General features: G+C 42.4%; 2 protein-coding genes and 1 non-coding gene across 5 annotated transcripts in view; all 3 read left to right on the top strand.

The window, feature by feature from the left end:
• The first annotated feature begins 227 nt into the window (after positions 1 to 227).
• Positions 228 to 8,358, top strand: haus6 (HAUS augmin-like complex, subunit 6). Its single transcript, XM_086197044.1, has 16 exons — positions 228 to 641; positions 755 to 850; positions 935 to 1,013; positions 2,056 to 2,188; positions 2,324 to 2,468; positions 3,329 to 3,391; positions 3,467 to 3,524; positions 3,669 to 3,839; positions 4,362 to 4,558; positions 4,677 to 4,806; positions 5,434 to 5,527; positions 5,613 to 5,670; positions 5,930 to 6,050; positions 6,388 to 6,486; positions 7,104 to 7,239; positions 7,326 to 8,358. The coding sequence occupies exons 1-16, from the start codon at positions 514 to 516 to the stop codon at positions 8,006 to 8,008; spliced, it is 2,391 nt and encodes a 796-aa protein (XP_086053170.1). The 5' UTR covers positions 228 to 513; the 3' UTR covers positions 8,009 to 8,358.
• On the top strand, positions 5,710 to 5,840 carry LOC147238668 (small Cajal body-specific RNA 8). Its single transcript, XR_015111925.1, has one exon.
• A 753-nt stretch (positions 8,359 to 9,111) lies between the features above and the next one.
• The window catches only part of dennd4c (DENN/MADD domain containing 4C), a 36,616-nt gene continuing 20,165 nt past the window's right edge, over positions 9,112 to 25,562 (top strand). For all 3 annotated transcript variants that reach the window (XM_086198002.1, XM_086198003.1, XM_086198001.1), the window contains exons 1-2: positions 9,112 to 9,440; positions 24,712 to 25,022. In XM_086198002.1, the coding sequence (XP_086054128.1) occupies positions 24,724 to 25,022 (299 nt within the window). In that variant the 5' untranslated portion in view covers positions 9,112 to 9,440; positions 24,712 to 24,723. The remainder of the gene's footprint in view (positions 9,441 to 24,711; positions 25,023 to 25,562) is intronic.

The following is a 25,562-nucleotide window of genomic DNA, read 5'->3' as shown; positions in this document are numbered from 1 at the left end:
AGAGAAAGAAAAAGGCCAAATTATTTAGGCGAGTACAGATTGATTCATAGCATTTGTTCCTAATTTTATTTTTCAGATATTGTATTATTTAATACTATTGATTTCATTGTATGTACACAAAATTCAGACAGTGGGATTAAAAAAAAAAAAAAAAAAGCTGAATCCAAAAATACCAAGTACGCGTCAAAAACTTTTACATTCCTGCACCGGAAGTAATTGTTGTAAACTTCCGGGTGACTTGGAAAAATTTGGCGGTTGTTTATTTTAAGTGTTGTAGTTCCTCGTTGCTGTCTGTTTTATAAGTACAGTGTATTTCAACTGGAGCATTTTAACGTGTAGTTTTTCTATCCGCACCGCTTGCGATGTCGATAAAAGTTTCAGTATAAGATTCAACGTTGGCGAACACGAATCTTGTAGCGAGCAACTGAAGCTAGCTGGCTAGCGGCTATTCATGCTGTTCTACTGACGACGCATCACCGGACACAACCTCGGTGCTGCTTCTGTCTCAAGAGAATGTCGAACCAAGTATTAATGCAGAAAAAGAACGGGAAATACCTTTGGTTTGCTCTTCTTGGCCTGGGATTTCAGCCAGATGCGGAAATTGCAGGCAAAACCAACCACAAACACATCAATTTGGGACCGTGAGTCGAATTGTTCGCAGATTCATTTTGTATTTTTACTTTAAACTTCTCGACTACGTCGTTACTGGCATGAATCTACTCTTAATAACTGTTCCTTATTTTGTGGCTGATAGGAATATGTTCGTCAAACCAAACAAGGACGCCTTCTACATTGTAACCCATTTCCTTTTGGAGAAACTAAACCCGAATCGATTTCATGAGGCATACAGGTAAAAACAGACACTCGTTTGTGTTTCTTTCAGATTCAGATTTCAGATTCATTGTTAAGGGACTTTATAATCTCTTTTGGTTAGACATTGCTGGCCTGTTGTAAATAATAAAGAAGACGCCGAGTTTCGAAAAGTGACCTGTGCCTGGCTGCGAGAATTAATGGTGAGATTATTGAATTATTACAGATTGTTAGCTCTGCTTTAGTAGCTTCGTCCACAACTCTTGAGACTTTTCCCTTCTGTTCCGGTTTTAATTCGGGCCTGAGCCTGAAGGTACTTCAGGCGAAGACCCTATTATGTTTGCTCGTTCCTTCTAGCTTTCCTTCTTTCCTTTAAATTCAAACTCCGTGTTCAACTTAAACTCATTCATCACTGGAGTCCCAGAAGGTTTAGTGTCAAGTTTTAAAATCATTCGCTTGTTGCTGCAGAGAGGGTGTCTGTCTGTCAGAATTTCTGTCAGTCCTTTTCAGACAGTAGTAGCCTGTGTATCTGCATAAGACAGCAGCTCCAGACTTGAATTGGACCGTGTAGATCTGCATCTTGTGTATGTTAGTGGTGTTCCCATCCTATTTGTTTACCTTCACCATTCTGATAGCCAAACTTCAAGTATGATACCGAGTACTGATCCGTTACCAATGCAACCAAAATATTTATATTTCAAGGCTCTAAACCTCTGACTGTATTGATGTGGTAAGATGATGAGATATATATATATATAGGAGTTGCCGGTGGAAACCCAGCAATGTTAAGAGCAGCAAACAGTTTCAAGAAAAGCAAACAGTTGCTTGGTCGGGCAAAGCTGCATGAAAGACTCGGTATCAGATGGGTTCATAGACTCGAGCGCTTGCCGAAACCAAACCAAGCTTTTTTCTTTCCAGTATCTGAGGCTTTATCGAAACTGTCGTCACGACAACTCTAACATGCTGCAGCTCGAGCCCAAACACTGATAAAATAGTGGTTACGTATATAAAAAAACAAACAAACACAGATCCGGTGAAATCTTTAAACCAAGTGTGAAGTTGATTGGAAGAACGGTTGTCAAGATAAGCATATAAACACACAGCAATTCCTTCCTTTTTACATGGCTGATATCTTGGATCGAGTAAATACAGATTGAGGATTCTAGAATCTGAACTCGGAGAATATACGCAAAACACAAAGTACACGTATGATGACGTTATCTGTGTTTATTACTGTGTCCGTAGGATGAAACTGCAAATGCAAGATCCAAAGTGGTCGCATCATTGTTCCTCTCACCTGGAGGCCCTAAGTTTACCAGCTTGATGCTCAATTTGGCCAATCATGTCATGCTGCAGGAAATGAAGACGTTCACGACTGGTGGGTCTTAACAGGAGAAAAACTTGGGCGCCAAAATGCGCAGACATGGTTTCATCTGATTTAATTTAATTTGCAGTTGATTTGTTTTTCATGCCGAAGCCAATTTAAACCATGTCGGAAATTGTCTTTGTCCAGGTGGCAGCTGGGTTCCCGAGGCTGCGGCGATGCCAGCGTCTTCAGTGGACATGGCAGTGAAGAGACGCCACCTGGTCAAAGCCGCGTTCTTGAAAGGCATGGTAGACCAGGATCGCTTTCTCCATGAGTATCAGAGACGAGCTCAGTGAGTCCTTCCGTCCTCTCATTTTGGTTGCTGAACAGAGCTGAATGTCAGTCAATAGCATTGGATGCAGAGTGGAGGTTTGAGTTTTCCAGTCTGATGAATACGCATCACAATTACCTAGCTTTGCAGTCCAGTGTCAGCTCTACAAACATTACTTTTTTAGTTCCAAGTCTTTCATACCTACTAAAGTGTTTCATGTCAGCATTGCATTCTGACTTCATCAAGCGTTATCAAGCTTTCGGCATGCGCACCTTCCGTCCTCACGCTCATTTATGGCCAGTTACATTTTGCATGTCGATTTATGTTGTTCGACGTGATGTGCCGTGATACCGTATGCAGTTTACCTTGTCAGATATCGGTCTTCACCCCCCCAGTGAGCAACATTTCCCTGATGTTTCGCAGCTTTGCTCTTTATGTCACACCGAGCGCGTTTACCCTGACGTATCGGCCGATTGCTGCTTCCCTTTTCCTTGCCTGCGTTTCCCAGCGGCCCTGTTGACGCGTCGTCACAGGAAGCAGGGTGAACCCAGGTGTACTTAATCAGACAGATTGTTGTCCCATTTTATTTCGGGTCACAGCCAATCTGATTGGGCCAGCATGCACAACAACAGGGCAGGGTCCCAATTAACCCTATTAATGACACTTTTGAAGGGCCCGACGGGAAGACTTTGAAGGCCTGTTGGTGGCTGTCGGGGAGGCGTTTACGACCAGTATCATTAAATATGTGAGAACCTTGCGTTCGGGAGTGCGGAGGTTTGTCAGCTCATACTTGCTGGTCCGCCTGTGGTGGTTTCCCCTTGCTCACACGAGTCAGTATTTGCTCACATCTTCTTAAGAATACTGTCTTGCCTCTTTTTAAGAGTCTTGATAAAGTCTGAGAGGGACCTCCGAGCAGATGGTGCCAAGTACGACGAGCTTCTTAAGTATGTAAAACTACCCCTCCCTCACTGTTTCTGAATGTCTTGGCACAGTTTGTTAAACGGACCTCCTTTTTTCAGGTGTCACAGTAGTGATTCTACCCAGCTGGGAGCTTCTCTACCTGAGAAGACTAAAATTGTACGTAATGTGTTTGAAGTAAATACAATGATTAGAAAACAAGTACCGATTTGTACTTTCCTAGATGCTGCATTGGTAAAATTGGCTTTCCGAGCTTCCTGTTGTCCTCAAGAGTTGAAAACAAATCTACTCGGTTCTCTCTAGGCACGCTCGTTATGGTCAACTATCGATGGAATGCTGTCCTCCACCCAAGAGGGGCAGCAAGTATTGAAGTGTGTGCTGAAGGGAACCGACCAGTACAGACTTGATGGAAAGGACTGGGTTCTCAAAGTTCCCCAAAGCCTTCTGGAGAGAGTTGAACACCTCCCACATCAGGTGAGTGGAGATAGCTGCAATTTATGCGTTTTGTTGTTTTTTAATCAAGTATTTGCTCTGAGATTTAACAGTTGTAACTGCACCGGAGTTAGTCGGCACATATTCACGTTTTTAATTCTGCTACCTTTGGTAAAAAATGAACGATACAGTTTAAAAAAAAAAAAGCTTCTCACTCAGGGTTCATAGGGTCATGAACAATGTGGAAAAGTAATGACAATTTAGAGAAAACAAAGTAAGAAAATTTGGGAAGTCGCGGAGATTTTCTTGACAAGGCCTGAACATTCATGTATACGTACCAGCTTTTCAGCTGAGCTCGGCTGATTTATGACACCGCTATCAAATCTTGTAACTTGTCATAAATTTTAGTTAAATTATGCTAGAATTGACATGACAAAACTTTCTTCAGACATGGAAATGTAAAGAATGTATTTGGTAAAACGTCTACGAACACTGATTACTAACGTAACACAATACGTCCAAGTAATCAGCCTCGTCATCCTGTCTCCGTCCCGTGTGTTGTAGTTGAGTTCAGGGAACGTGTATGAGGCCGGTCAACTGAACCTCCTTTGCGTGATGGAGTTGATGAATCACGCACTGCAACTCCTGAAGGAGGAGCGCCACCGTGTCTCCGACGCCGCCAAACCCCAGCTTGGTATACTGGACCTGCAGGAGAAGTCTCAGCAGATGGCCCGTATGCTGCAGGACCTCCACCTCCTGAAGTACTCGCAGACCCACACTAGACAGAAAAGACTGCCTATCAAGAGGAATTCTGAGTGATCTTTCCTTGAAATTCCGATGGTTTTGATACCAGTGTTGTCCTGATGCCCGTTTATCCAGACAGAAGATTTCCAAGGAAGAAATTCCTGAGGTCAAGGGTGGCATCCGAAAGCTGATGGAAGAGTGGGACGGAAAGTGGATGGACACACTAAAAGACACACCCCTCGTGTCTTTTCTTAATGACGATCCCGTAAGTGCTCCAGAGTCCACCTCTTTCAAAGGGAGTGAATGCGCACGTTTCCGAAAAATGCTTGGCCGATCTGCCTCACATTAAGCTAAATGTAAGCCTTCAGCCTGGTTTATGCTTCTGCGTCACGTCGACGGCGTCGCCGCGGACCCTGCGTTGTAGCCTGACGTGCACCTCCAAAAAATCCTGACTACGCGACGTGAACGTCAAGGACTGTGATTAGTCCACTCAGAACGTCATTTCCGGTTCAGCATGACAACACCGCCACTTTTAAAGTTTCTGTTGTAAGAGCTACACGCAAATGGATCTAGTCGAAGAAAGGGTAATCGAGGAGGTCCGCAAGTACAAAGGGACAGCCACACACCCCTAGCGGCTTGGCTGTGAATTGCAGAGCAATGCGTTCCCGCGACGCAGAACTTCGAATGGTCAATGACGGCGTAGGGTCCACGCCGTCGCCATGACGCAGAAGCATAAACCAGGCTTTAAAATGGATGAGTCCAAATGTAAAGGGGAATTAAAAAACAAAACAAAAACTCATCCATCCTTCCATACCTTATTTCCTCACTCTCGACTCTAAAACTACAGCTCTCTGTCTGTAACTAGTTGCAAAGCTTTATCCTGTCTTCTTAGGCTTTTGGCTTCCTCTCACCAATGGCCCAACTGTCATTTGAACCAGCAGCTGATGGAAGAGGCGTCTTCTCCCAGTTCCCTGCTAGACTTCCCGGTGAGCAGTGTCATCCATTGATGTATCGTACCGCACAACAACTTCTTCCTAACCCTGCTTGTTTTGTTCTGTTACAATATTTCAGAGAGGTCTGACTGTCAGACACAGCCGGGTATCAAGCCCAGTTGTTCAAGCCTCAAGAGGTAATGAGTTCTCAGAGCGTGCCGGTGATGTACTTTTGACGGGAGGTAGATACCTGGACAGTCCCGGGCAGTGCTCTGTCCATCACTAATCCTCCCAAGAGCATCCGTGCTTTCTGATGACTGTGGCGAAATGAGGGAAATCGTCACAGACAGATACGGAGCAGACACACCCGATGAAGCGTGAAAAGGATTTGAAAACCGACGTTTTCAACACGGCTCTGAATCTGTCTTTTTTTTTTGTTTTGTTTTTTTTAAACAGCTTGTGCCCTGCAACTGATAAAAGTGAAGGCGCCGTGATGTCGGAGTCGTCACAGGCAGATAGCTCCCTTGACTGGCTTTTTGACACCCCCCCTCTGAGGACTCCGTCAGCGCCGCCGCAGGTCCGTTATCTTTGCCTCACTTTGAAGCTCTGACTAAAATCAGTTCAGTGTCTCCGTGAATTTTGCTGGATGTCATGGCGAAATGTTTTTCCAAATCTGCTGGAAGTGAATAAATGTCAACGCTTACGCGCCGTTTTCACCAAGTTAAAAAGGGGGGGGGGGGGCATTGTACTCTTATACTGATATTGGCTATCTGCTAAGACACTTGTAAAATGTCGCCCTCTCTATTGGAAATAATCCAGTTTGGTTAAGACCTAATTATCCTCAAATATTAACTGCTGTGACTGACTGTAACTCGCTTTGACTCGTCCTTTCTGCGGGTCGTTTCCTGTTGAAGGTGCGTGAGAAGGCAACAGCCCGTGTTTGTTTGAAGGCGGCTTCCATGCGGACCAAGACTGAGATATTGGACATGGAATATGAGAATCTTGCTGATCAGGTACGGTGGTATTTCAGTATTCAAGAAAATTCTGTGTGTGTGTGTGTGTGTATTTGCATTTCTGAACAACTGTACATTTAGTTGATGTGTGTTTATTGCTGGGGTCCCAAGAATGTGTTATGCTGACATTAGTCAGCGTGCCAACATGAGCCACTCCGTTCAGGGGTGTGACTTCAGCAGGTGCGCTTTCAGCCCGTCTGCACCACCTAGTGGCAGCCTCTTACACTGGTAACTTAAAAAAAAAAAAAGACTTTCAACAACTATAGAATATCAACTGCAACACGCTGTACAGCAGCAAAGTAGATGTGCGCGCTACGAACAGAAACCAACATACTGCCAATTGAGAAGTGGGTATGTTGGGGGGGGGGGTCTGTGTCTGTAATTGTTGAGCTGTATTGCGGCAAAGGGCAACTATGGGAAATGAGAACGAAAGTCGGTACCAAACGAAACATTTAAAATTGAGGCGACTGTCGGTTTCTGCCTTATTGCCTCCATAGAGCAGCAGGTGGGACTGTCAACAGGGTTTTCTGTTTTTGTTTTTTTTAATTAAAGAGAAGCGGCATTGTGAGCGATTTTTATGGACTAGAAATTGTAACACTTGACTGCGTTTGGTTTAGTTTGCAGATGCTGTGACTACAACCAGTCCTGCAAAAACCAGAGCCAAGGGTCTGGATCTGGAAGGAATTCTTACCACTCTCCATGGAGATCCCTTCTCCACCAGAAAGCAGCTGCCTCGCACACCTGAGAGCTTAAGTAAGTGAACCGCTTTTCTCGTGTATTTACCCTGCTCTCATTTGAATAACATTAAGAAAAATATATATACATCCTGTTTTCACAAGTCCTGGATGTGAAGAGCTCCTGGCGAAAGGCAGTTGAGGACGACAAAGCTGAAAAAATGCGTCAGCATAACGCCACAGGATGGCTCACTCCACTCGGTGAGCCTTACGATCAGCTGCTTGCTTCCCCTCATAGTGTCCCAAGCAACCGCAGCCCTATTGCCAAGAGTCACAGCAGCCCCCCTGTAAGCCGACAGGGGGTCTCGCTCCCGTCCCCGCCGTCATGGAGTACCATGAACACTGAGAGCATCAACAGCCCAAGTGGCACAGGAAGCAGTGCAGTGCAGTTCAGCCTCGACCAGGAAACTCTTCCCGAGATGTCCAGCTGCGACAGTCTGCTGAGCCTCGGTAATGACTCCCATTTGAAATGTGAGGCAGACGACGAGCCCCTCGCGCCATTCCGTCGAACAGAGGCGACGCAGTCCCCACCAGCCACACGTAGCCATCTTCATCAGTTCCAGCAGTCGTGCAACAACGGGTCTTTCACGGAAAACTTGAGGACATCGGAGTGCACTCTGTTGGATCACATCGCTCTGGGTCTGGACCTGGAGTGGCCTGCCAAGTCAGACTCTGCCAACAAGGTCTTCTCACTGGATCTGGACTCATTTGACGCCACCTCACCCCAAAAGGAGTGCAGCCTTCCACAGCTGATCACGTTCTCCCCGATAGATGACATGAAGTGTTAGCTTTATTCGTGGCAGGCTACGTAACCCTGTTTCTTGTGGATGTCTAAGATTTTGTCTGTTTAAAAAAAAAAAAAAGCATAAAATTTGGTATGATTTAAGCTTTTGTGGACTTAATTTAAAAGACTGAAACCCTGAAGTTTTCATTTGTACTGGATTCAGATTGCTAACAAATTCCCTACACTTGTTTAGGAGAGCAAATATAGCATCAGTGGTGGGTAGCAGAAAGAGGCCTTCATGATAGGCCTCCTCCCTCCTAAGTATTTGTTGCACGATTAACATTTTGTCATTCTAACTATTCAAGGTCTTGTTTTTTGTTTATGCCATACAACTGTAAAAGTAAATAAAGCATTTGTGACTTCAATTTTTTTATCACTGTATTCTTCTTGTTACACGAGATAAGTGAAGGCTTGAAGAAATCTCATCCAAGGAGGAATGGATATTGAATTTCTGAAAACATTAAGTTATGAGCTACACAGCCTCAAAATGAATACCCGTAGTTTAGTCGACCAATGTTTTTGTCCCGTTTACACAACTGTACGATGCATCAAAAACCTAAAAGTTCGTGTCACTAACATTTACAGCAAAAATATGAAGTTTTCCTCTCACACCTGTTGTCTTGTGATGTAACTCGTCCGAGTTTAAAATGAGGGTGCGCCATAAACTGAGCAGCACAAGAGAGCCTGCTAAAAGCATCTGGAGACCGAAAGTTTTCAGATTTTTTCAGAATAAGAATGCGAAAATATACTTTATAAGTGTTGCAAAGACAGAACACATCCATGAGATATATCAACTTAAATGCAGTTCTCATACAGTCTCTAGTTGCAGCACCGTATTCTTACGTTAATACGTCACTCAAACATTCCTTGTCCCATACAGCAAACAGGTGAAGTATAATTATAGAGAGGGCGTAATTATTGTTTCTAAAGTGGGATTTTCCCACGTGTTTTGGAATAAGTGTAGTGTTGTTTGAACTAAGTCGAAAGTGTGTTTTATTAATATAACTTTTTTTTGGGGGGGGGGGGGGACAAAACCTGCGAGTTTTGATCGGCTTTTACTTTGAAAAAAAATTAAACCGGAAATTGCTAGGTTTGCCTGTCAACTTGTCGGTGCTCCTCGAGTCAAACCTTCGTCAGTTGCGAGCCGAGTTTTTACCCTTTTCTGGGCGGTTCCACCGTGAAAGACGTTTAGGAAGAAAGCTTACCTACGAAACTATCAGCGCACGCAGAAACATGGCGCCGGCCTCTGCCAATAACCGCAGATGAAAGAGCGGCGAAGAAGTACTTAAAGTGTCTAAGCTAGCCATATTTGTGCGCGCGGCGTTGACTTAGCGCGTCTCGGTTTGCCCTCATAGGACTACGGAGTACATCCAGCGGGGGAAAGCAGCAAGTTGCTTACATGTCAACATTGTCCGTCCCTGCAGTGTAAACAGCTGGTAAGTGTTTGTTTTCTAAGGTAGCTGAGACTTGGCTGAGTTTGTTCTTAGAATTATTGGGTGAAGTTTAGTTTTTTTTATTAAAGCTACTTATTGTACTTAGGCCGCGCAGAAGTGCTGAAAATGCATTTTTCTTTGCTTCAACTCATTTCATCGTGTTGTCCGTCCGGCTTTGGAAAGACAGACAGAGCCACGTCACAGAGGGACATGTCTTTTGTTACAAACGAGGTGATGTGTATTTCCTGCATGAAAGTCGACCGTGTTATGGGGTCAGATGCAACAGTTGGGAAAACAACACCCACCATCCCCCCCCCCCTCCTCTTTCCATATTCTCTCCTCACGGGCCCAACTTGAGGCCAGATAATCAGCCCCTGCCTGCCTGCCTGGAGCCCGTCTAAAATAGAGGTGTCCCTCACACTTGCAGTTCAGTTTCCTGCTTGAAATCAAAGTAAGAATTGATCGAACTGACATGATCAGGTACACCAAAGACATGGAACTTCCTGCATCATCACGCGGCTTGCTTATAGATGTTTTAGGTCTTGGGTCAGCAGGGGTGTTCACGGATCTACCCTCTCACCACTGTTTTGGTGATTCATGGCGTGCATGTGACGCTCCTGCTATGCCAGCCATGACAGGCTTTAGTGTAGAGTCTAAGACTGCACTTCCTCTATTGTACTGAGCCACATTCATATTTTCACTCAGGTGTACCACCTCCTGGAACTGCGGAACAATCTAGGATTCTCAAGGGTTTAATAGGAGCTTCCGCAGAATTAGAGGCCGGTGAACCACACTGACATGTGGATACAAATTACTCACTTGACCTTGGCTTGGTCTGACAGCAATCAAAAGTGTGGGCCAGAGGGGAATGCTGCCTCCCTTGGCAGACTGCAGGGATAGTTTGTCATGGCTGCGCTGTGGTTTTGTGTACATTGAACTTGCACTTTGTCACTAACGCTGAGTCAGGTGACCAATGAGAGGAAGTAGGATAGCCTAAGTAGCAGCAACAGGCAGGTGGCAGGCTTAGCAGTTGCCTAGGCAAAAGTCAAATAGGATCTTTTGACAATTTGTGTGTGGAAAGCCAGTAATTCACAAAGCAACCCCCGTGCCTGCATTTAATTGCTCTCAGGTCTTCCTTTTCAAATGCCAAATTCACCACTTTCACATCAATAATAATTGCCACCTTTTCAAGTGATTCTTTCAATGTTTACAGCTTGCATTTGCTTTTTGAGTCTCTAAGCGCTTCAAAACCCCATCTCAGGGCTTTGCAACATTACAGTAGAAGTGATTTAGCTTCAGCCAGCATGTTCATGATCGTCACGTTTAACTGTATGCAACTGATCTCTATTTTTTTAACTAGATCATCTTTAACTGATAAACATTAATTGTGCATCTCAGCTGTCTTCAGTCCGAATTTTTTTATTCTTTCAGCACCCGAACGTCACATGGGCCACCAGAACTCCTTACGCATCTTAAAACGGTAGTTGCTATCAAGTGGTTTAACCGAGGTCGACTGAGGTTGCGAAGATGTCGAAAGTTATCATGCTGAAAACAGGAGAAACACAAAATTAGTTGTGGTGACATTGAAGACATGCGTCCTTGGTGTTGTCGGCAAATAGCATAGCGTTGGCTTTGCACGAATAACTATTACATGAACACTTCAAAAATCATGAAAGACGTGTTCATTTGTGAGGATATCTTATATTTAAGTCTCAAACATTTGTTTCACAGCGATAATATAAAATGTATTAAAGAGTTTTAATTAGCTTTAATCAAAATTTAATTACTTTAATTAAAAGGAAAACATGGGGGTGTTAGTTTTCATCATTATTTCAAAATGGGTTTCTAATGTTATGCCCCTCTCCTGTATGTAAATGTGGCCAAATGTATACAAGAAACACATTCCAATATAATTCACTGCATTTCACCACTATTGCTAGCCACAACCTCAGTAATAAACATGTCATTAAGTGGATCCCTCTCTGACAGTGTCAGCCAAAACTCAACATTTTCATCTCTGTAAAAACAGAGCTATTTAGTGTTCAAAGATGACAACAAATACATTTCTTGCAAAGGAAGTCCTCCTGTCTGGTGAGGTTTAAAATACAGGAGGGTCCCCACAGCTTGTAGAGGGTTAATTGTCTGCCTCATGGACACTTCAGATAGGTGCAGACTTGACAAAATGCCTAATTTGGATGTGGATAAATTAGAAATCCTATTAGCAGTTACATTTATAAAATGTTTGCTTAAATAGTCAGAATTCTGGTGCAGAACCCAGTGATACTGCAAGTGCATTTACTCACCTGAAACACTTCAGTGCCTTCCTCTTTCATGTGTGCTTGCAATTCTGAAGACTAGGACTCATTTGCAGCCAAACAGAAAAAAAAAAACAAGGATCTTTTAATTTGGCCAAAACCCCCTTTCAAGTAACTTATTTCCTTCACTTGACCCTTGTACTTTGGTGTGAATTGTCAGTTGTGTTTTAGTCTGCCGAAGTATCAGCTTGTATTTTCTGAGGGCAGTGAGTTTGCCCTCACTCGCTTCACTTGCAAGTGGAAAGAATGCACTTTGTTCGCCGGCTTTCAACTCCAGAAGGAAGGGAGTCTTGTGACGTCCCTGCTGAGCTTAGTCTCTACCACTGTCAGCTGGCTCTTATCATCCAAGTTGTAAAAAGTAATATTTTCAAGCACTCAAAAAGGTTTTTAGATTTCGAATCTGTGTCCGTAATTTATTAGTATTTTCAGTTTTTTGTGAATACTTCACATTCAAGGCAAATGAAAAAAAGGCAAGTTGGAGGAAACAAGCAAGCTCCTATGCAAGCGATGCTCCGCAACAGTACTAATGAAAGGTTCTAGCAGCAAAAATTTAGCAAAGCAGTGAAAGAATTTAGCCGTTAGAGAGTTTGCGGTCACATTTTTCATTTTGAACATCGCTGACGCATTTAACAAGACTGTTTAGTAAATTGTTCAAAAGTCAATTACCAAAAAGACAGTTGGGATTAACATTAAGCTTTCTTCCCTTGGAGGCATCAGGCCCGAGCAGTTTAGTCTCGAGGAAGACACTCCAAATATGGCCAGGAGATGGGCCAGACGATATATCTGTGAATCGATATTTGGCTGTCATTGGCCTATCACAGATATATTATATCAGCATATATGTTCTCTGATATGCGTGAATAAAAACAAACCCTTCTTTTTTTTTTTTTAACCACACATGAAATGCAGAAAACAATGCCCATGCTCTAGGAGCATTAGCATGCTCCGGCACCTTGGACAGACTCTTCTTTTTCAAATTATTTGTTTAAGAAATTAACTTTGTGAGTAGTCATATCAGTAAAAAAAAAAGAAAAAAGAAAAAAAATATATATATATTGGTGAGCAATGAACATAAAAAAGGGTCTGTTTTCACACAAATATTACCTATCGGACATATCCATAATCAGTGTTTTTGTTCTCCTCTACGATCAGTATTGGGTTCTCCTCTACGATCAGTATTGGGCTCAGAAATGCCATAATGGTTGGGCCCTAGTCAGAGTATTAACCTGTATGCTGTTGTGATTAAAAACACACACAATTTGACATGTCTTGTCATCACATAACTTTGTCAAATTTTTGTCTTTTAGTAACAATCCAAAATGTTACGCTTGTTTTCCAGGGTTACCAAAAATGGTATTGATTCTTCTCTGTATTGTATCAAAGTTAGAAATTCCAGTATTGTGGACCGTATGTGACATTCTTGCCACGTTTGTGTTTGGTCTGTGCAGGCAAAAGTCGGTCTCGAAACAGTTCAGCAGACAACTGTGTCACTTTCACTTGAAATCACTCCACCCTCTGTAATCACATGCTCAGTCCTTTGACTAGTGGAACTACACTTCCATGTTCAGCCACAATATTAGAATTGATCCTAGTCCTACTTGTCTCTGGCAGTCATTTCTCTTGACTAAAACATCCATTTACACGTGTAATACGGGTTAGAGAAATTAGTCTTTTGTAGGTGGAAGTCTCCAGTACTGGAACATTTGATATTTGATCAGTGAGATGATGGAGGACGTCTTTAATCATGATTTATGTATCAAGTAAGATACTGAGCACTTGTTTAGTCATTTTGCTCTTCATTATTGCAAACTGAATACTTTTTGTTTTTTTTATTAGGCCGTTATACTGAAATCCCTAGTTGATTTGTCGGCTTGCATTTTGGCCATCTCCATTTTGGTTTACTGTTTCTTAAAAGCAAGGCATTTTAAGAAGAAAAAGTGCTCTCTAGAAAATATAAGAGGGACAAAATCAACTCTGGCAGTGGCCTCCATACTGAAAAGGTCCCACCCTCTAGCTGCTGGCTTAATTAAAGATCGACTACAGCATTGATAATTCAACACTGTCAATGATTGGAGCACCCTTGTATTTTTTTTTGTTTCTGTTTTATTTTGAAACATTTCAAGTGGATGACACAAATGTAATAGTTTACAAAATTAAGTAAAACGGCACATGTCCAAAGGAACAGCGTAGAACAGCCTCCAGAAAAAAAAACAATAAACACGATCTCTATCTCTGTTCATCGTTTGATTGGGCAGCCCGAATGCTGTTCTGAGTAGTGTGTTGAAAACTATGATTAGTCCTAAAGCATATTGAATTTTGCTTATTGCCTCTGTAAAAAAATAAACAGCTGCTGAGGTTAAACAAACACAAGTGAGAAACCGAGTCCAGAGTTGGCCTTTTGCTTTGTTGAGGGTGTGCAGAAAGAGCGAGCTCTGATATGATATGTCGGTGATAATGCCTGGGTTATAATCAGGCTTATCCGTCGCCAAAAAGCTGATACCGTTCATGCTCACTCTTTCACGATGTCTAAACTGTAAATATTGAAAAGCGAAATATATTCCCCACTTCCTTCAAGTGCACTTATCCATATGTTTGTCGAGAAGTGACTTTAAAAGTGTTTTTCATCGTAAACTGAAGGCTGGAGCGGTAATTAAATGCTCTGCCTCCAAAAATTGGGCTCTTCGTCTCATCATAATACACACATTAGCAGGGTGAGGTTTTTATTGACCACAACGATGCACACACAGCCATTCTGTTGGTTGAAGCATATGATTTCAATCAGACAGAAGCTCAACTGGCTTCATTTTGAGTTTATCTCCCTCGCCATACAATGCTTCACCTCAGGAAGAGCGCAGAGTGTTGCTTTTTTCTGTGGTCAACACCTTGTAAAATATAGAATTTGTCACCTCATTTGCACCCTGTGCTCATTCTGCCCCCCACCCCCCACCCCAAACAGCACGCTGTGATGACAGGTGGCAGGGTGGGCCACTTTGCTCTACTCCAAACCCAACAGAAACTGAGTGGGACTTGAGCCAGACCCTTGTCATGTTGAAGCTGACACAATGCAGCATAGTGGCTGACACAGACGCTTAAAGAACACGGTGTCAGAGGCTCTCACAACTGAAACACAACCAGCTAACAGAGTGGCGCTAAGCTCTGTAGGTGTAGCACCCTACTGTTTTATGTAAGCATTCTTTTTTCTTAAAATGGTTTTACGCTTTTCATTTGATTTAGCTGATACATGGATTTATCAAAACAAGTGGATACAGGGTCGAAGGCTAGGACATGTGCTTTACCATTTAAGTTGTTCAGTGGTGCATGAAGCCAAGGCCAATAGAGCGCTTCAGACATTTACTGCTGTGCCAACTTGATTTGAGATAAAGTGATGTAATCATGCTGCCCCTCTACACTTTCCTGTTGGTATTGGATCAAACAGATCAAGTTATGACAGTGAAAGGAGTCACACTGTGAGAACAATCTTGGGAAGGCATCCACTGTGAAGTGATGCATTGGAGGGACTTAGGGTTTAGGCCTCGTGAGTATGGAGCAAAACTTTATACAAGTAAAAATGTAGGGCTCATATCATGACGATTACTTCTGCAAGGGTTGGCTCAGAGTTAGAGTGGCTATCTAGAAACCGATGGGTCGTTGGTTCGATCCTCACTTCCCCCGGTGACCATGTCCAAGTATCCTTGAGCAAGATACTGAACCCCTAATTGCTCCTGATGGCCCTGCGACAGACCGGCGACCCGTCCAGGGTGAACCCCGCCTCTCGCCAGCCCCCCCCTCCCTCCAACAACTCTTAACAGATATGTGGTACAGAAACTGGATAGATATTTCTTCAAGGCTTACTTTGTAGTGTTATTAGTGGTTGGCTAACTCGTCTATATGTGCTTTACTGCCACCAACTGGGGTTGATGTTCTGCAACGCTTCTGCATACTGCATGTGACATTTTTATTCTTGTCTGCAAATATCGGTCAGGTTAGGACATGTGTGTGCACATTTAGACAATAAATATGAACAGCCAAACCAAACCCCCCCCCCCCAAAAAATATCATATTCGAGCAAAAATCAGAGCATTAAGGCTGGCAGTGTGAACATAGCTTCTGTTGCTTCAGAGTGTTTAAAAGTCCCTCGCCGGTGCTCCTCAACACCTGTAGTGCATCAGTTTAACTGCTGCCGTCCAAAATCATGACATTTAATCAACAAGCAGAACAACAGCAGTTCAAGGGTGCAGTACCGCTACAAATTGGTAGCCCTGTGGCAGGGGAAAAGAACTAATCTCACCAGAACAGCTGCTGTGGCACAGTGTGCTAGGGGCCCAAAGTCTTGGGAGAATTTGTGCGGTAGACTTTTTTTTACTTTGTTATATATTATCATATTAAAAATGCACTTTTTCATATTCCCATATTTCTTTGCTTTATACATTCAACTCAATATTTGAATATGTAATGTAATGTTGGATGACAGCCCTGCGTCAGAGTGTATTTTTAATCCATGGAGTCTTGAATTGGAGGCACACCCTCTTGTCCATCAATTGCAAAATTCACACCCTATGAAATAAAGGAGCGTGTCCTTTTACAGGATGGTGTCTGCAGTAGAGAGCTTATTGGATGTAACTGTTATTGTCTCTTTTGGTTCACACTCAAATTTTTGGCTTGATCCATCTGTCCTTGTTGCTTCCTCCTCGAGTCCGGCTCTGCTGGATGCTGCTGAAATCATGGTTGTCTGGCGAGCTTGGTTGAAACACACATTTCCTTCCCCCTCAGACCTTTTTCTCCAGTGTGTGAGGAATCCGAGTAAGGATAAGGTAAAATGATGTGATCAGGGGCTTGCAAGAATTCCAGCTTTGTGGTGTGCCTGCCTCTTCCTAAGTCTCTCCCCAAACCTTTTACTCGACCTCAACCTCAAAGCTTGGCCCTGGGGCTCTTTCAACTAAAGTTGTTCTAATTCCTTTTCCGGCAAATTTCTGGCGTCAGTATCAGTGAGAATCTTGAGTCTCTGCCAATACAATACAAAATTTTTATCACAAGAAAAAAACACATATTTATTTGATTAGAAACAGGACCCTGTTCAGTCTGATAGCTTTGCTTAGCTTTTCAAGCTGTAAACTAATGTACTTCACCACCCTAAAAACCAACACAGGAAGGGACCTTTGCAGCTTCTGTTATAGAGCAACAAAAAAGAGCTAGCATACACTAGCATACACTAAATCAGTACACACAGCACTCCCATTTGTCAGATTTTTTTCATTTCTTTATTTTCTGCTCCAAACCATTGAGTAGTACCAATAAGAGTATTGAGAAGTATCAGTATTGTTAAAAACCTTATGGTCTACTCTAATGGCAGAATAGCTGCAATTGGTAGAAGCTTAACACTTGATTTCTCACGCTGTAGTTTACTTGTTTGTCCCTATTGAGGGGTTGGTGTGAAAGATCAGCCTGTACCCCAGTCCCTAACAACCAATCATCAACCAGCTCGCTGTTAGCATAATCCCTCCATCAGAACACATGCTGGCACCAAATATTGCGTTCCATTTTCATTTATAGGAACAAGGCACATACATGGTAGTTGTGAGTGTCTCGCTCAGCTGCTGTTTCAGTCAAGCTATGAGTGCTGCTGAATGGTGTGGCTCATGCCGGAGTAACAGAGACAGACACATTACTGTCTGGTGTTCAACGTCTCTCACTCACATACCCACAAACGCACATGTGCGCGCGCACGCACACACAGAGCCAGGCTCTTTCACCTCTGGGGAACAAGCCTCTGGGCTCTTTTGTGTAAGAGGGATGAGATCATGCAGGAAAGACCATGAGGGAACAGATAAATGGCTATCCACTCTGTTGGATGTTGAAATGTCTGTTTTTATCTCTTTCTCCTCACTTTGCACGCTCTTTTTTTATAGCTTTGTTTAACTAAAATCACATAAAAGGGTCAATGAATTGCCAGAAAACTTCTTGCAGTGAATAACTGGTAAATTTAAACAAAGATCAGGTTTGGTGGCAGCAACCATTTGAGGAGCAGGACCTCCCCAGTTTTATTTATGACAGCTGGAGTTTTCCTCTAACCTAAGGGGTTGGGCTTCATAGTCAACTCTGGTGCATTTGCAAGTTAGGACCAGTGCCACTGCCAAAGAAACAAGACTTTCCAGTACAGGAAAATCTGAGACCTGGCTTAGAGGAACGGTCCAGTCCAGTCAGACTTTTAAAGAGATCAGACATCAGTCTCATTCTCATTTTACAAACATGACATACTTTTAACAGAGGGTGAATGAATGACCTTAATGCAACATACTTTTGTGAGTTTCAATTTAATCCCTGAATTCTAAATGTAGTAAATTTGAAATTTGAATTTTGATTTACTTTGAGTTCCTGTTTTAAAATGATTGTACTTGAGGTAGTAATTTATCACTCTTAGCAGGATTAAATTAAATCTACTGGGACACTTAAAACAGAACTTGATTCAGAAGTATGTCATTGGGCAAGGCTTAAGTCCCTAAATTTAGGGATGATCTGTTTCAAAGTGAAAAACAGCATTATTTACATTGCCTCTGGCTGTAAGATTTTATGAAAGCAATGCCAGTTTTTAATCCTAATCGGTCAGATTCCTTATCACTTCCCTTAATAATTCTTGATAATGCTCTGTATGGATAAATAGCAACTGATGTATTATTTGAGTCTAAACACAGTGTAAACAGAGGAAAAAATGCTGCATGGTTTGTTTTAAAACTCCACTGTTTGCAGGCTGGGATAGCCTGAGCGCTAGCTGTAGCAATAATGTCCGTCATCCTCTAAAATGGAATCATCCTGGGTTTGTGTTTCATTGTCAACATGTTTGGCGTGTCTGGTGTTAACGTTGTTGTAAAATCAGACATTTACCCTCCCTGTTGGACCTGCTGCTGGGTTGATGTTGCACAGTGTCAGATAGTACCCCTTGAATCCCATGATGAATAGAAAGACGTTTTATTGCTGTTTTTTCATCCTTACTAATGTTATTACAAGTGTCACTGTTGTCATCTTTCCTCCTGAAATGAAGCTGTGCATTGGACTGCCTATTTTCTGTTCGATGACTCCTTCTTGACTGAAGTTTTCCTCTCTTTGAGCCCAGAAAGACGCAGGGCATAGACCGGTTTGGCAGTCGGAGATCTTATACATTTTGTCTCCAACATCTCAAATTTTATAGCTCCTGTAGTTGTCTAATCAAGGCCTCATGTCAACGCCTGTCATGTAAGACAAAAGTAAGTTCCAAATAGAGGAGTGGTCCCTTTGCAACAATTAGGCTTCAGTGTTAAATCCGGTTCTGCATAAAACTCTGGTAGCTGAAGCTGTCAGCAAAGCTGGCATGCAGAAGTCCAAAGCAAAACACCATCTCACTGGCGGGAAAGTGTGCTGCTCAAATGACAGCCAGACATACAACTGTAAGCTGTCAACTCAATTCTTTGCCTGCTGCATTTATAAGAACTGACCATGGTGAGCCCTGGGAGGCCAGAACAGTGGAGGACATACAAGGGGAAAACCATTTTATCGGAAAGATAAAGATCCTGACAGGTGACACAAGTGGATTTCTTAAATCATGCTTCGACTCCAAAACTGAATATTCATCACAAAGCCAGATTGGCTTTGGCCTCCAAGCCTTTGTAGTCTTTCAGAGACTCTCCAGAGTGGGACAAGGGGAATATGATCTGGGTATCTGCATGTCTGGAACATTGTTCATTCCAGCTGTTTCAATAATTTCAGAAAAGCACCTCAGTATTATTAGCCGGGGCTCGAAAACAAAAACTTCTTGCTGTGAGGCGACAGTGCTCACCACTGCTACACCGTGCCACCCCACAATGCATCCCTTTTATCAAAATTGACAGCATGGTGGGATAAACACTGCTTGCTGTTAGGAACAAGACATGTATCCAATGCATGGTAGCATCATGCAGGATATTGCATGCTATTTTGATCCTCCAGTGGTTGAAATACACCAGGCATGTGCACAGAGCAACATAGCTGTCATAGCAGAACACCTCCATAATCAACTGAAGTTGCTGTACTAACCACAGGGAGCTTAGCAGCAGTTTCCCACAGTTGAACAGCCCTCCAAATATAAAAGCAACGGAAGTGACATGAAAAAATGTGTTAAGAAACAGCACAAACTATAGTGAAAAAGGTGCTAGTTTTTAAGCAAATGGTAATAGTAATTTTTATATTGCAATGCTTACATGCTGTTATCGGGGACTAACAAAACATGGAAATGTAATCAGACAGGTATGTTGTGTTTTTTTGTTAATCTAATTAGATCTTTCACATTTTTAGGTATGTCACAGCAACAATGTAAAAAATCATATATAATGTAAAAATGGTGAAAGCAGTCATGCTCATGAATATAATTCTTATTAATATTTCCTCACAGTTGTCAAATTTTTTAATATGATTGCACTTGCACACCCCTCTTTACAGTACATTTTGTCAACATTAATGACGAGTTGCTATATATTTTTGAATGAAGGCCTCATGTAAAAGAATTTATGTGGAAGGAAGCCAGAAAGCTCTTTCATGATAACAAGTCACCAAATGTGTCCACTGAAGCTCAGGAGTACTTTGTTTCATGGTTCATAGTGACCTTAATTCCAGAGTGCAACCCAGACAAAGAGCGTGACACTTGATCATTGTGGCTCAAGAGCAACAGAGGAACGGGTCTTTACATAGGAAGGGAGGGGCAGAGCACAACCTTTTGGAGGCTGGAGCTCCGGTTACAACACAAGACTTCATACGGTGGAAATTTAGTGGACTTTCTGGTTCATCATTTTGAGATTGAAAGCTCGCTTTATTTTACCATTTCGCCCAAGAGACCTATTTATATTTTTACTTTGAGGTTCCGTGAATGTTATTTGTTCTCCTGCATACTGTAAAAAGTGGAAAACATGAAAGGCCACAAATCCTGACTCACCTTTATTTACAACAGTTTTCAGACTTCCAGTTGAACCCACTGTCTCCACATCACTATTTATAGGGCACAGTATCAAGTTTTATTTGCTTGCAAGGAATAAAAGTGTTGAATAAAACATGCCATCCCTGCCATTCCATTTACTGTAGGTTTACTTCTTTGTCTGTAGAGTCTGACAGCAGACAACAGTCTGTGCCAGCTAAATTAAAGGTACCCTTGAAAGACTTGAAGATCATTTTCCTCTGAGTAACACTACTCTCAGCCCAGGGTCGCGGCAACCTGGCATTGTTGGGGCTCTGTTGCTATGGCAGCGTCAATGCTTGTCTATCAGAGGCTATCACAAAGAGCTGTTTGTGTGGTTGTTTCTAGTTGTGTGTGTAGAGGGGATACTCAGAAATGATTCCAGCTTGGAGAGTGTGTTGTCATGCCTGTTGCCGTTCGTCCTTGCATGGAAACAGTTCCTGAAGAATGAGTCCAAGCACGAGCTTCTAAAGATACCCTACCCAAACAATTATCTGATGTTGCCGGGAAAAATATGACATAGAACAGGTAACGCTGACAGAAAATGTGCTGTATCAAGATACACACGATTACCTGGATAAGAGGTTACCTACATATATTTAGAAGATAAAAGCAGCTGCAACATGAGCATCTTTACATGAAACAAATAAAAGCGTGTTGAGGGACAAGTAGGGATGCACCGATACCCGGTCTGACTGATGAGCGGCTGGTCACAGCATACTGCTTCACCTGGAATAGCAGCTTGTCTATTTTTGACGGACGGAGGTCAAATTGCAAAGAGCAGATTTAGCCAGACAGGAAATCTTCACATGTCAATTTTCAACATAAAACATCATGTACAGGCTCCCAATCGCAAAAAAAGACTTGAAAAGGATGCAATATAAACATGTACTCTGTGCAGGTGATGGAAATGCATGAATGAAGAGACAACTACCAAAAAAGCAGAATCTAAGAAATTTTAAAAAGCCAGCTTTGAAATTGGAGGACTGACGTGGTCAGCATCGTAGCTGGAACATACCACAGCTGTGCCCAGTCGAAATTCAGTTTTGAGCTTGCAATTTGTAAAACATGTAAGGCCAAAATATCCCCAGGGGGAGCCACAACGAAAACGTCCTGAAACAACAAACCTAATCAGAGACTTAAAACTCCATCACTCCATTGAGCCTGCCCAGTTTGAGGACGCTAACAAAAGGAAAGCAGCTAAGACGAGTAGGCAGAGCTCAGAGCCAAGCACTCGTCTGCAGCCTGTCTTATACTTCATTGGCTGCTGCATTCAGCTGCTTTTGTTCGGTAAGTAAAAGATATGTCAAGCGCAGCTAGATATACAGCAACTTGTTTTCAGTATAATTTTATTTTTACCTCTTCCATTAGGACCAGATTTCCAGTCCATCACAGGGCCAACACATAGAGACAGACAACCATTCACACTCACAGTCACACCTACAGTCAATTTAGAGTATCAATCAGCCTCGTCCCCTCTTGATGTCTTTGGACTGTGGGAGGAAGCTGGAGTACCAGAGAGAACCCACACAGGAACAGGGAGCCGGGGCTCGAACACGGAACCCTCTTGCTGTGAGGCCACAGTGCGAACCACTGCACCACCGTGCCGCCCCGTGATTTTGACTTAAATCGATGAATTACTCAGCTTAACTGTTAATATCAACAGCAAGTTTGAAATCTTAAAGGAAACCACAGCTGGCATGCAACACAGGCGTGTTTACCAGGTAAAAAGACTGTAAGCTCCCCAGCACTTACAACTGACTCTTAAAAAGAAATGTGGGACGGACCGGAGTCTCACATCAAATCTTCAGATGTGCACTGTTATTGCAGTTGATTAGAAAAAAATATTATTAATCTCACTGTGGGGATATTTGCATGTTACAGCAGCATTGCATATTTACAGGCCAAAAATTGTACACAACTAATATCAGCTACATGCAGCAGACTTTTAAGTTATACAGATATGGTGACAGATATAATGTTGTGCACAGAAACAAGGAAAAAATGCACATTAAATATGTAGGCTGGCAATTCATTTAGCCACTGCTTGATAATGACATTAATCTGTATTGTTTTGGATGCCAGAGGCTGATATGGTTATACTGTTTGTTTGTTTTTTTGTTTTGTTTTTTTCATTATTTAAGTGTTTTTGCAACCTTTTATTTCAAAGAGTAATGAAAAATGGGCTAATGTTCCGGGCAGATCTCCAACTAACACAACTAAAAGGCCACAACTTGACTTAAAGCAAAACAAAGGCCTGTTCACGCAGGTGAAAAGCCAAGTTAGAGAAAAAAAAGTCGTGCCACATTCAGCATTTCTTCTGATCAAGGTTGCTCCAAAAGAAGGAAACCGATATAATTACATTCCACCAAAACCAAGCCATTGTCCTTGTTTCCTGTTGTACATAAAATCAAAGGAAGGCTCAACGTCTTGATTTTTTTTAAATTTTCCCCGTTTTTGGAAAATGTGAGGAAAGTGTTTCAGCTGTTAAATGATAATGTAACTTCCTCCTGCTTCTTGCTTCCAGCATAAGCGTGTCCTGCAACTAGCGGACACCATTAGGCACTCCTGTTGCTGGAAAGAATGAGAGAGCAAGGCAGTCATTCATTATTGCATAACAAGTTATTTTGTATTTTCTTGTGGCAATTTTGATACTTAGCAGATTTTCCCTTGGAGCCATTTTTAACATTAACTATACTCACTTTGCCCTTTTAATGCCCAGTGTGTGTATGTACAATACCTCATCAGTTATTTAAGTTCAAAAGGGTAATTTAGAAATAAAACAAAAATAATAAAACACACTAATGACCAGAGCAGATTGTGCTTGCTGTGCAAGTTCAGAGGTTGTTTTTTTTTTTTTCTACCCTCCAAACACAGCTGACTCACCATTGGAAAAACTGAACTTCCTGTCTTTGTAGCTCTTTGAAGAAGATGTAGTTTTAATTTGATCTCGTTTGGTTATCATTTCCTATCCTTTGGCATAAAAAAAGATTATAGATCTGCATCAACATCTCTTGTTCAGTATGACCTTCGTAATCCTTTACATTTAATTATACATCCCCACGAACTTTGACTACATACGCATTGCAAAAATATTTCCAAAAACTCTAGTTAGAACTTCAATAATGCAACTAAGTATGACCATAACATTCAATTTCTTCATGAAGCTATTGTTTTTTCTTACTTTTGACCATGACCTTTCTCTGGTGATGGTCATCAGAAAATGCAGTTATATGGCAGTATTCAATCTAGAGGATTGTTTTAATCAGACAAAAAAAAGAGAGATTTCAAACTTTAACGTGAAACTGAATTAAAAATATATTTTAAAGGTGCTGTATAGCAGCTTCAGTGATGAAAGCTGGTGTCGTTTGTTCATGTCTAACACAGCGGAAGCTGTATTTTTAAGACAATTGTTTTATGTACACTTAAGTGTCTGAACGATTTAAGCTCTGGTTGGTATTTCTGAGCATTCCTTGGCGCTCTGAGGATCTCCCTGGGCTCTCTGAAGCCAACAGAGCTTTAACTCCCTCAACATGTGTGGAGCGGTGGAGGGACACACAAAGAAAAGAGTGTTTGCAAATGTCAACAGTCCCTTCGTTACCCCTCGTTCTCCTTGTTTGCTTTATTGTGGTGCAGCGGCCTTAAGGGATCCTTTCTAGCCACTGTTATTTAGCATTCTGTGTATGTTTGCGTGGCGTGAGAAGGAGTGAAATTTAATGTGCTTGAAAAATGCAGTGCTCTATTTGACTATAGCTGAAATACTGTACAGTGTCAGTGAGTGTGGCAAAAAGAGAGTAGAACACTCAAAGTGGTTCTTTGGCATCAGTTTGTAGAGCTTCATATGAGCTGTGCTTGAGGAGAGAGAATATGTAACGATTTAATTAGATGGACAAAAACATTACTCCTAATGATGGAGGATTTCACTGCATAACTTAAGGATGTGTAAATATGCCACTGTTTACCGACAATTTAGCTGCATCAACTCATATATCTTCTTGCCCTCCAGGTACAGCCAGCCATGATCGAGGACAAGGGTCACCGTGTAACCGACTACTTTGTGGTGGCCGGGCTGACGGACAAGTCCACACCATTGGAGCAGGACCTGTCGGAGACCAAGTCGAGCGGGCCCAAAGCACCCATCACTGACTTGGCTGTCATCAACAGGTCTGCAGGCGAGGCGGTGCCTGAGGGCTTCACTTGTATTGACAGCACCTACAGCGGTCAGCCAGCCAACCTGAATCATGGCAGTCTCAAAAGCCCCGAGCTCTTCCTGTGTTACAGGAGAGGTCGAGGAAAGTCTCCTCTCATTGACATTGGGTGAGTCACGACTTGGTGATATTGAATGAGCGAGCGCCTGTGACGGCAAGGGGGAAACCTGGGGACCTCCTTTTATATTTTTTGCTTTTTAACAATGGCATTTGTTCATGTTGGGCCAAGAATGTTGCTACCAAACTGAAGTGTGTCCAAAGTGATGTACTTGATGCAAACCATACTATTGAGAGACCTGAAACCATTAAGTTAACACTGGATTTTACTCTAAGTCATACGCCCCTCTCTCTGAGTAATATTCACAGGCTCTTTGTATGTCATTTTGATGGAAACGGGCTGAAGGAAGAGAGTGCCTCAAGTGTCCTGTATCAGGGCCAGTTGCTGGCTAGTTAGGAAAAAACATAAGAGTGTCAATCTCCCGTGTGGAACTTTTGTTTTTTAATGTAGCTGAACTTGATGGCATGGCAAAATATAGATTCATAGATAGAATTGACATCAGGAAGTGGGAGTGTTGACCTCTTGATTCACTCGCCTCTGCTTCATCATGGAGTGCTCCCTTCCAGCCGCCACTCCTCTTGTCTCCCATCC

Source organism: Aulostomus chinensis, chromosome 24, assembly GCF_037954235.1.
Source record: "Aulostomus chinensis isolate RoL2024-O1b breed Wild chromosome 24, RoL_Achi_v1.0, whole genome shotgun sequence".
Lineage (NCBI taxonomy): Eukaryota > Metazoa > Chordata > Actinopteri > Syngnathiformes > Aulostomidae > Aulostomus > Aulostomus chinensis.
This window is presented reverse-complemented; position numbering and strand designations above follow the sequence as displayed.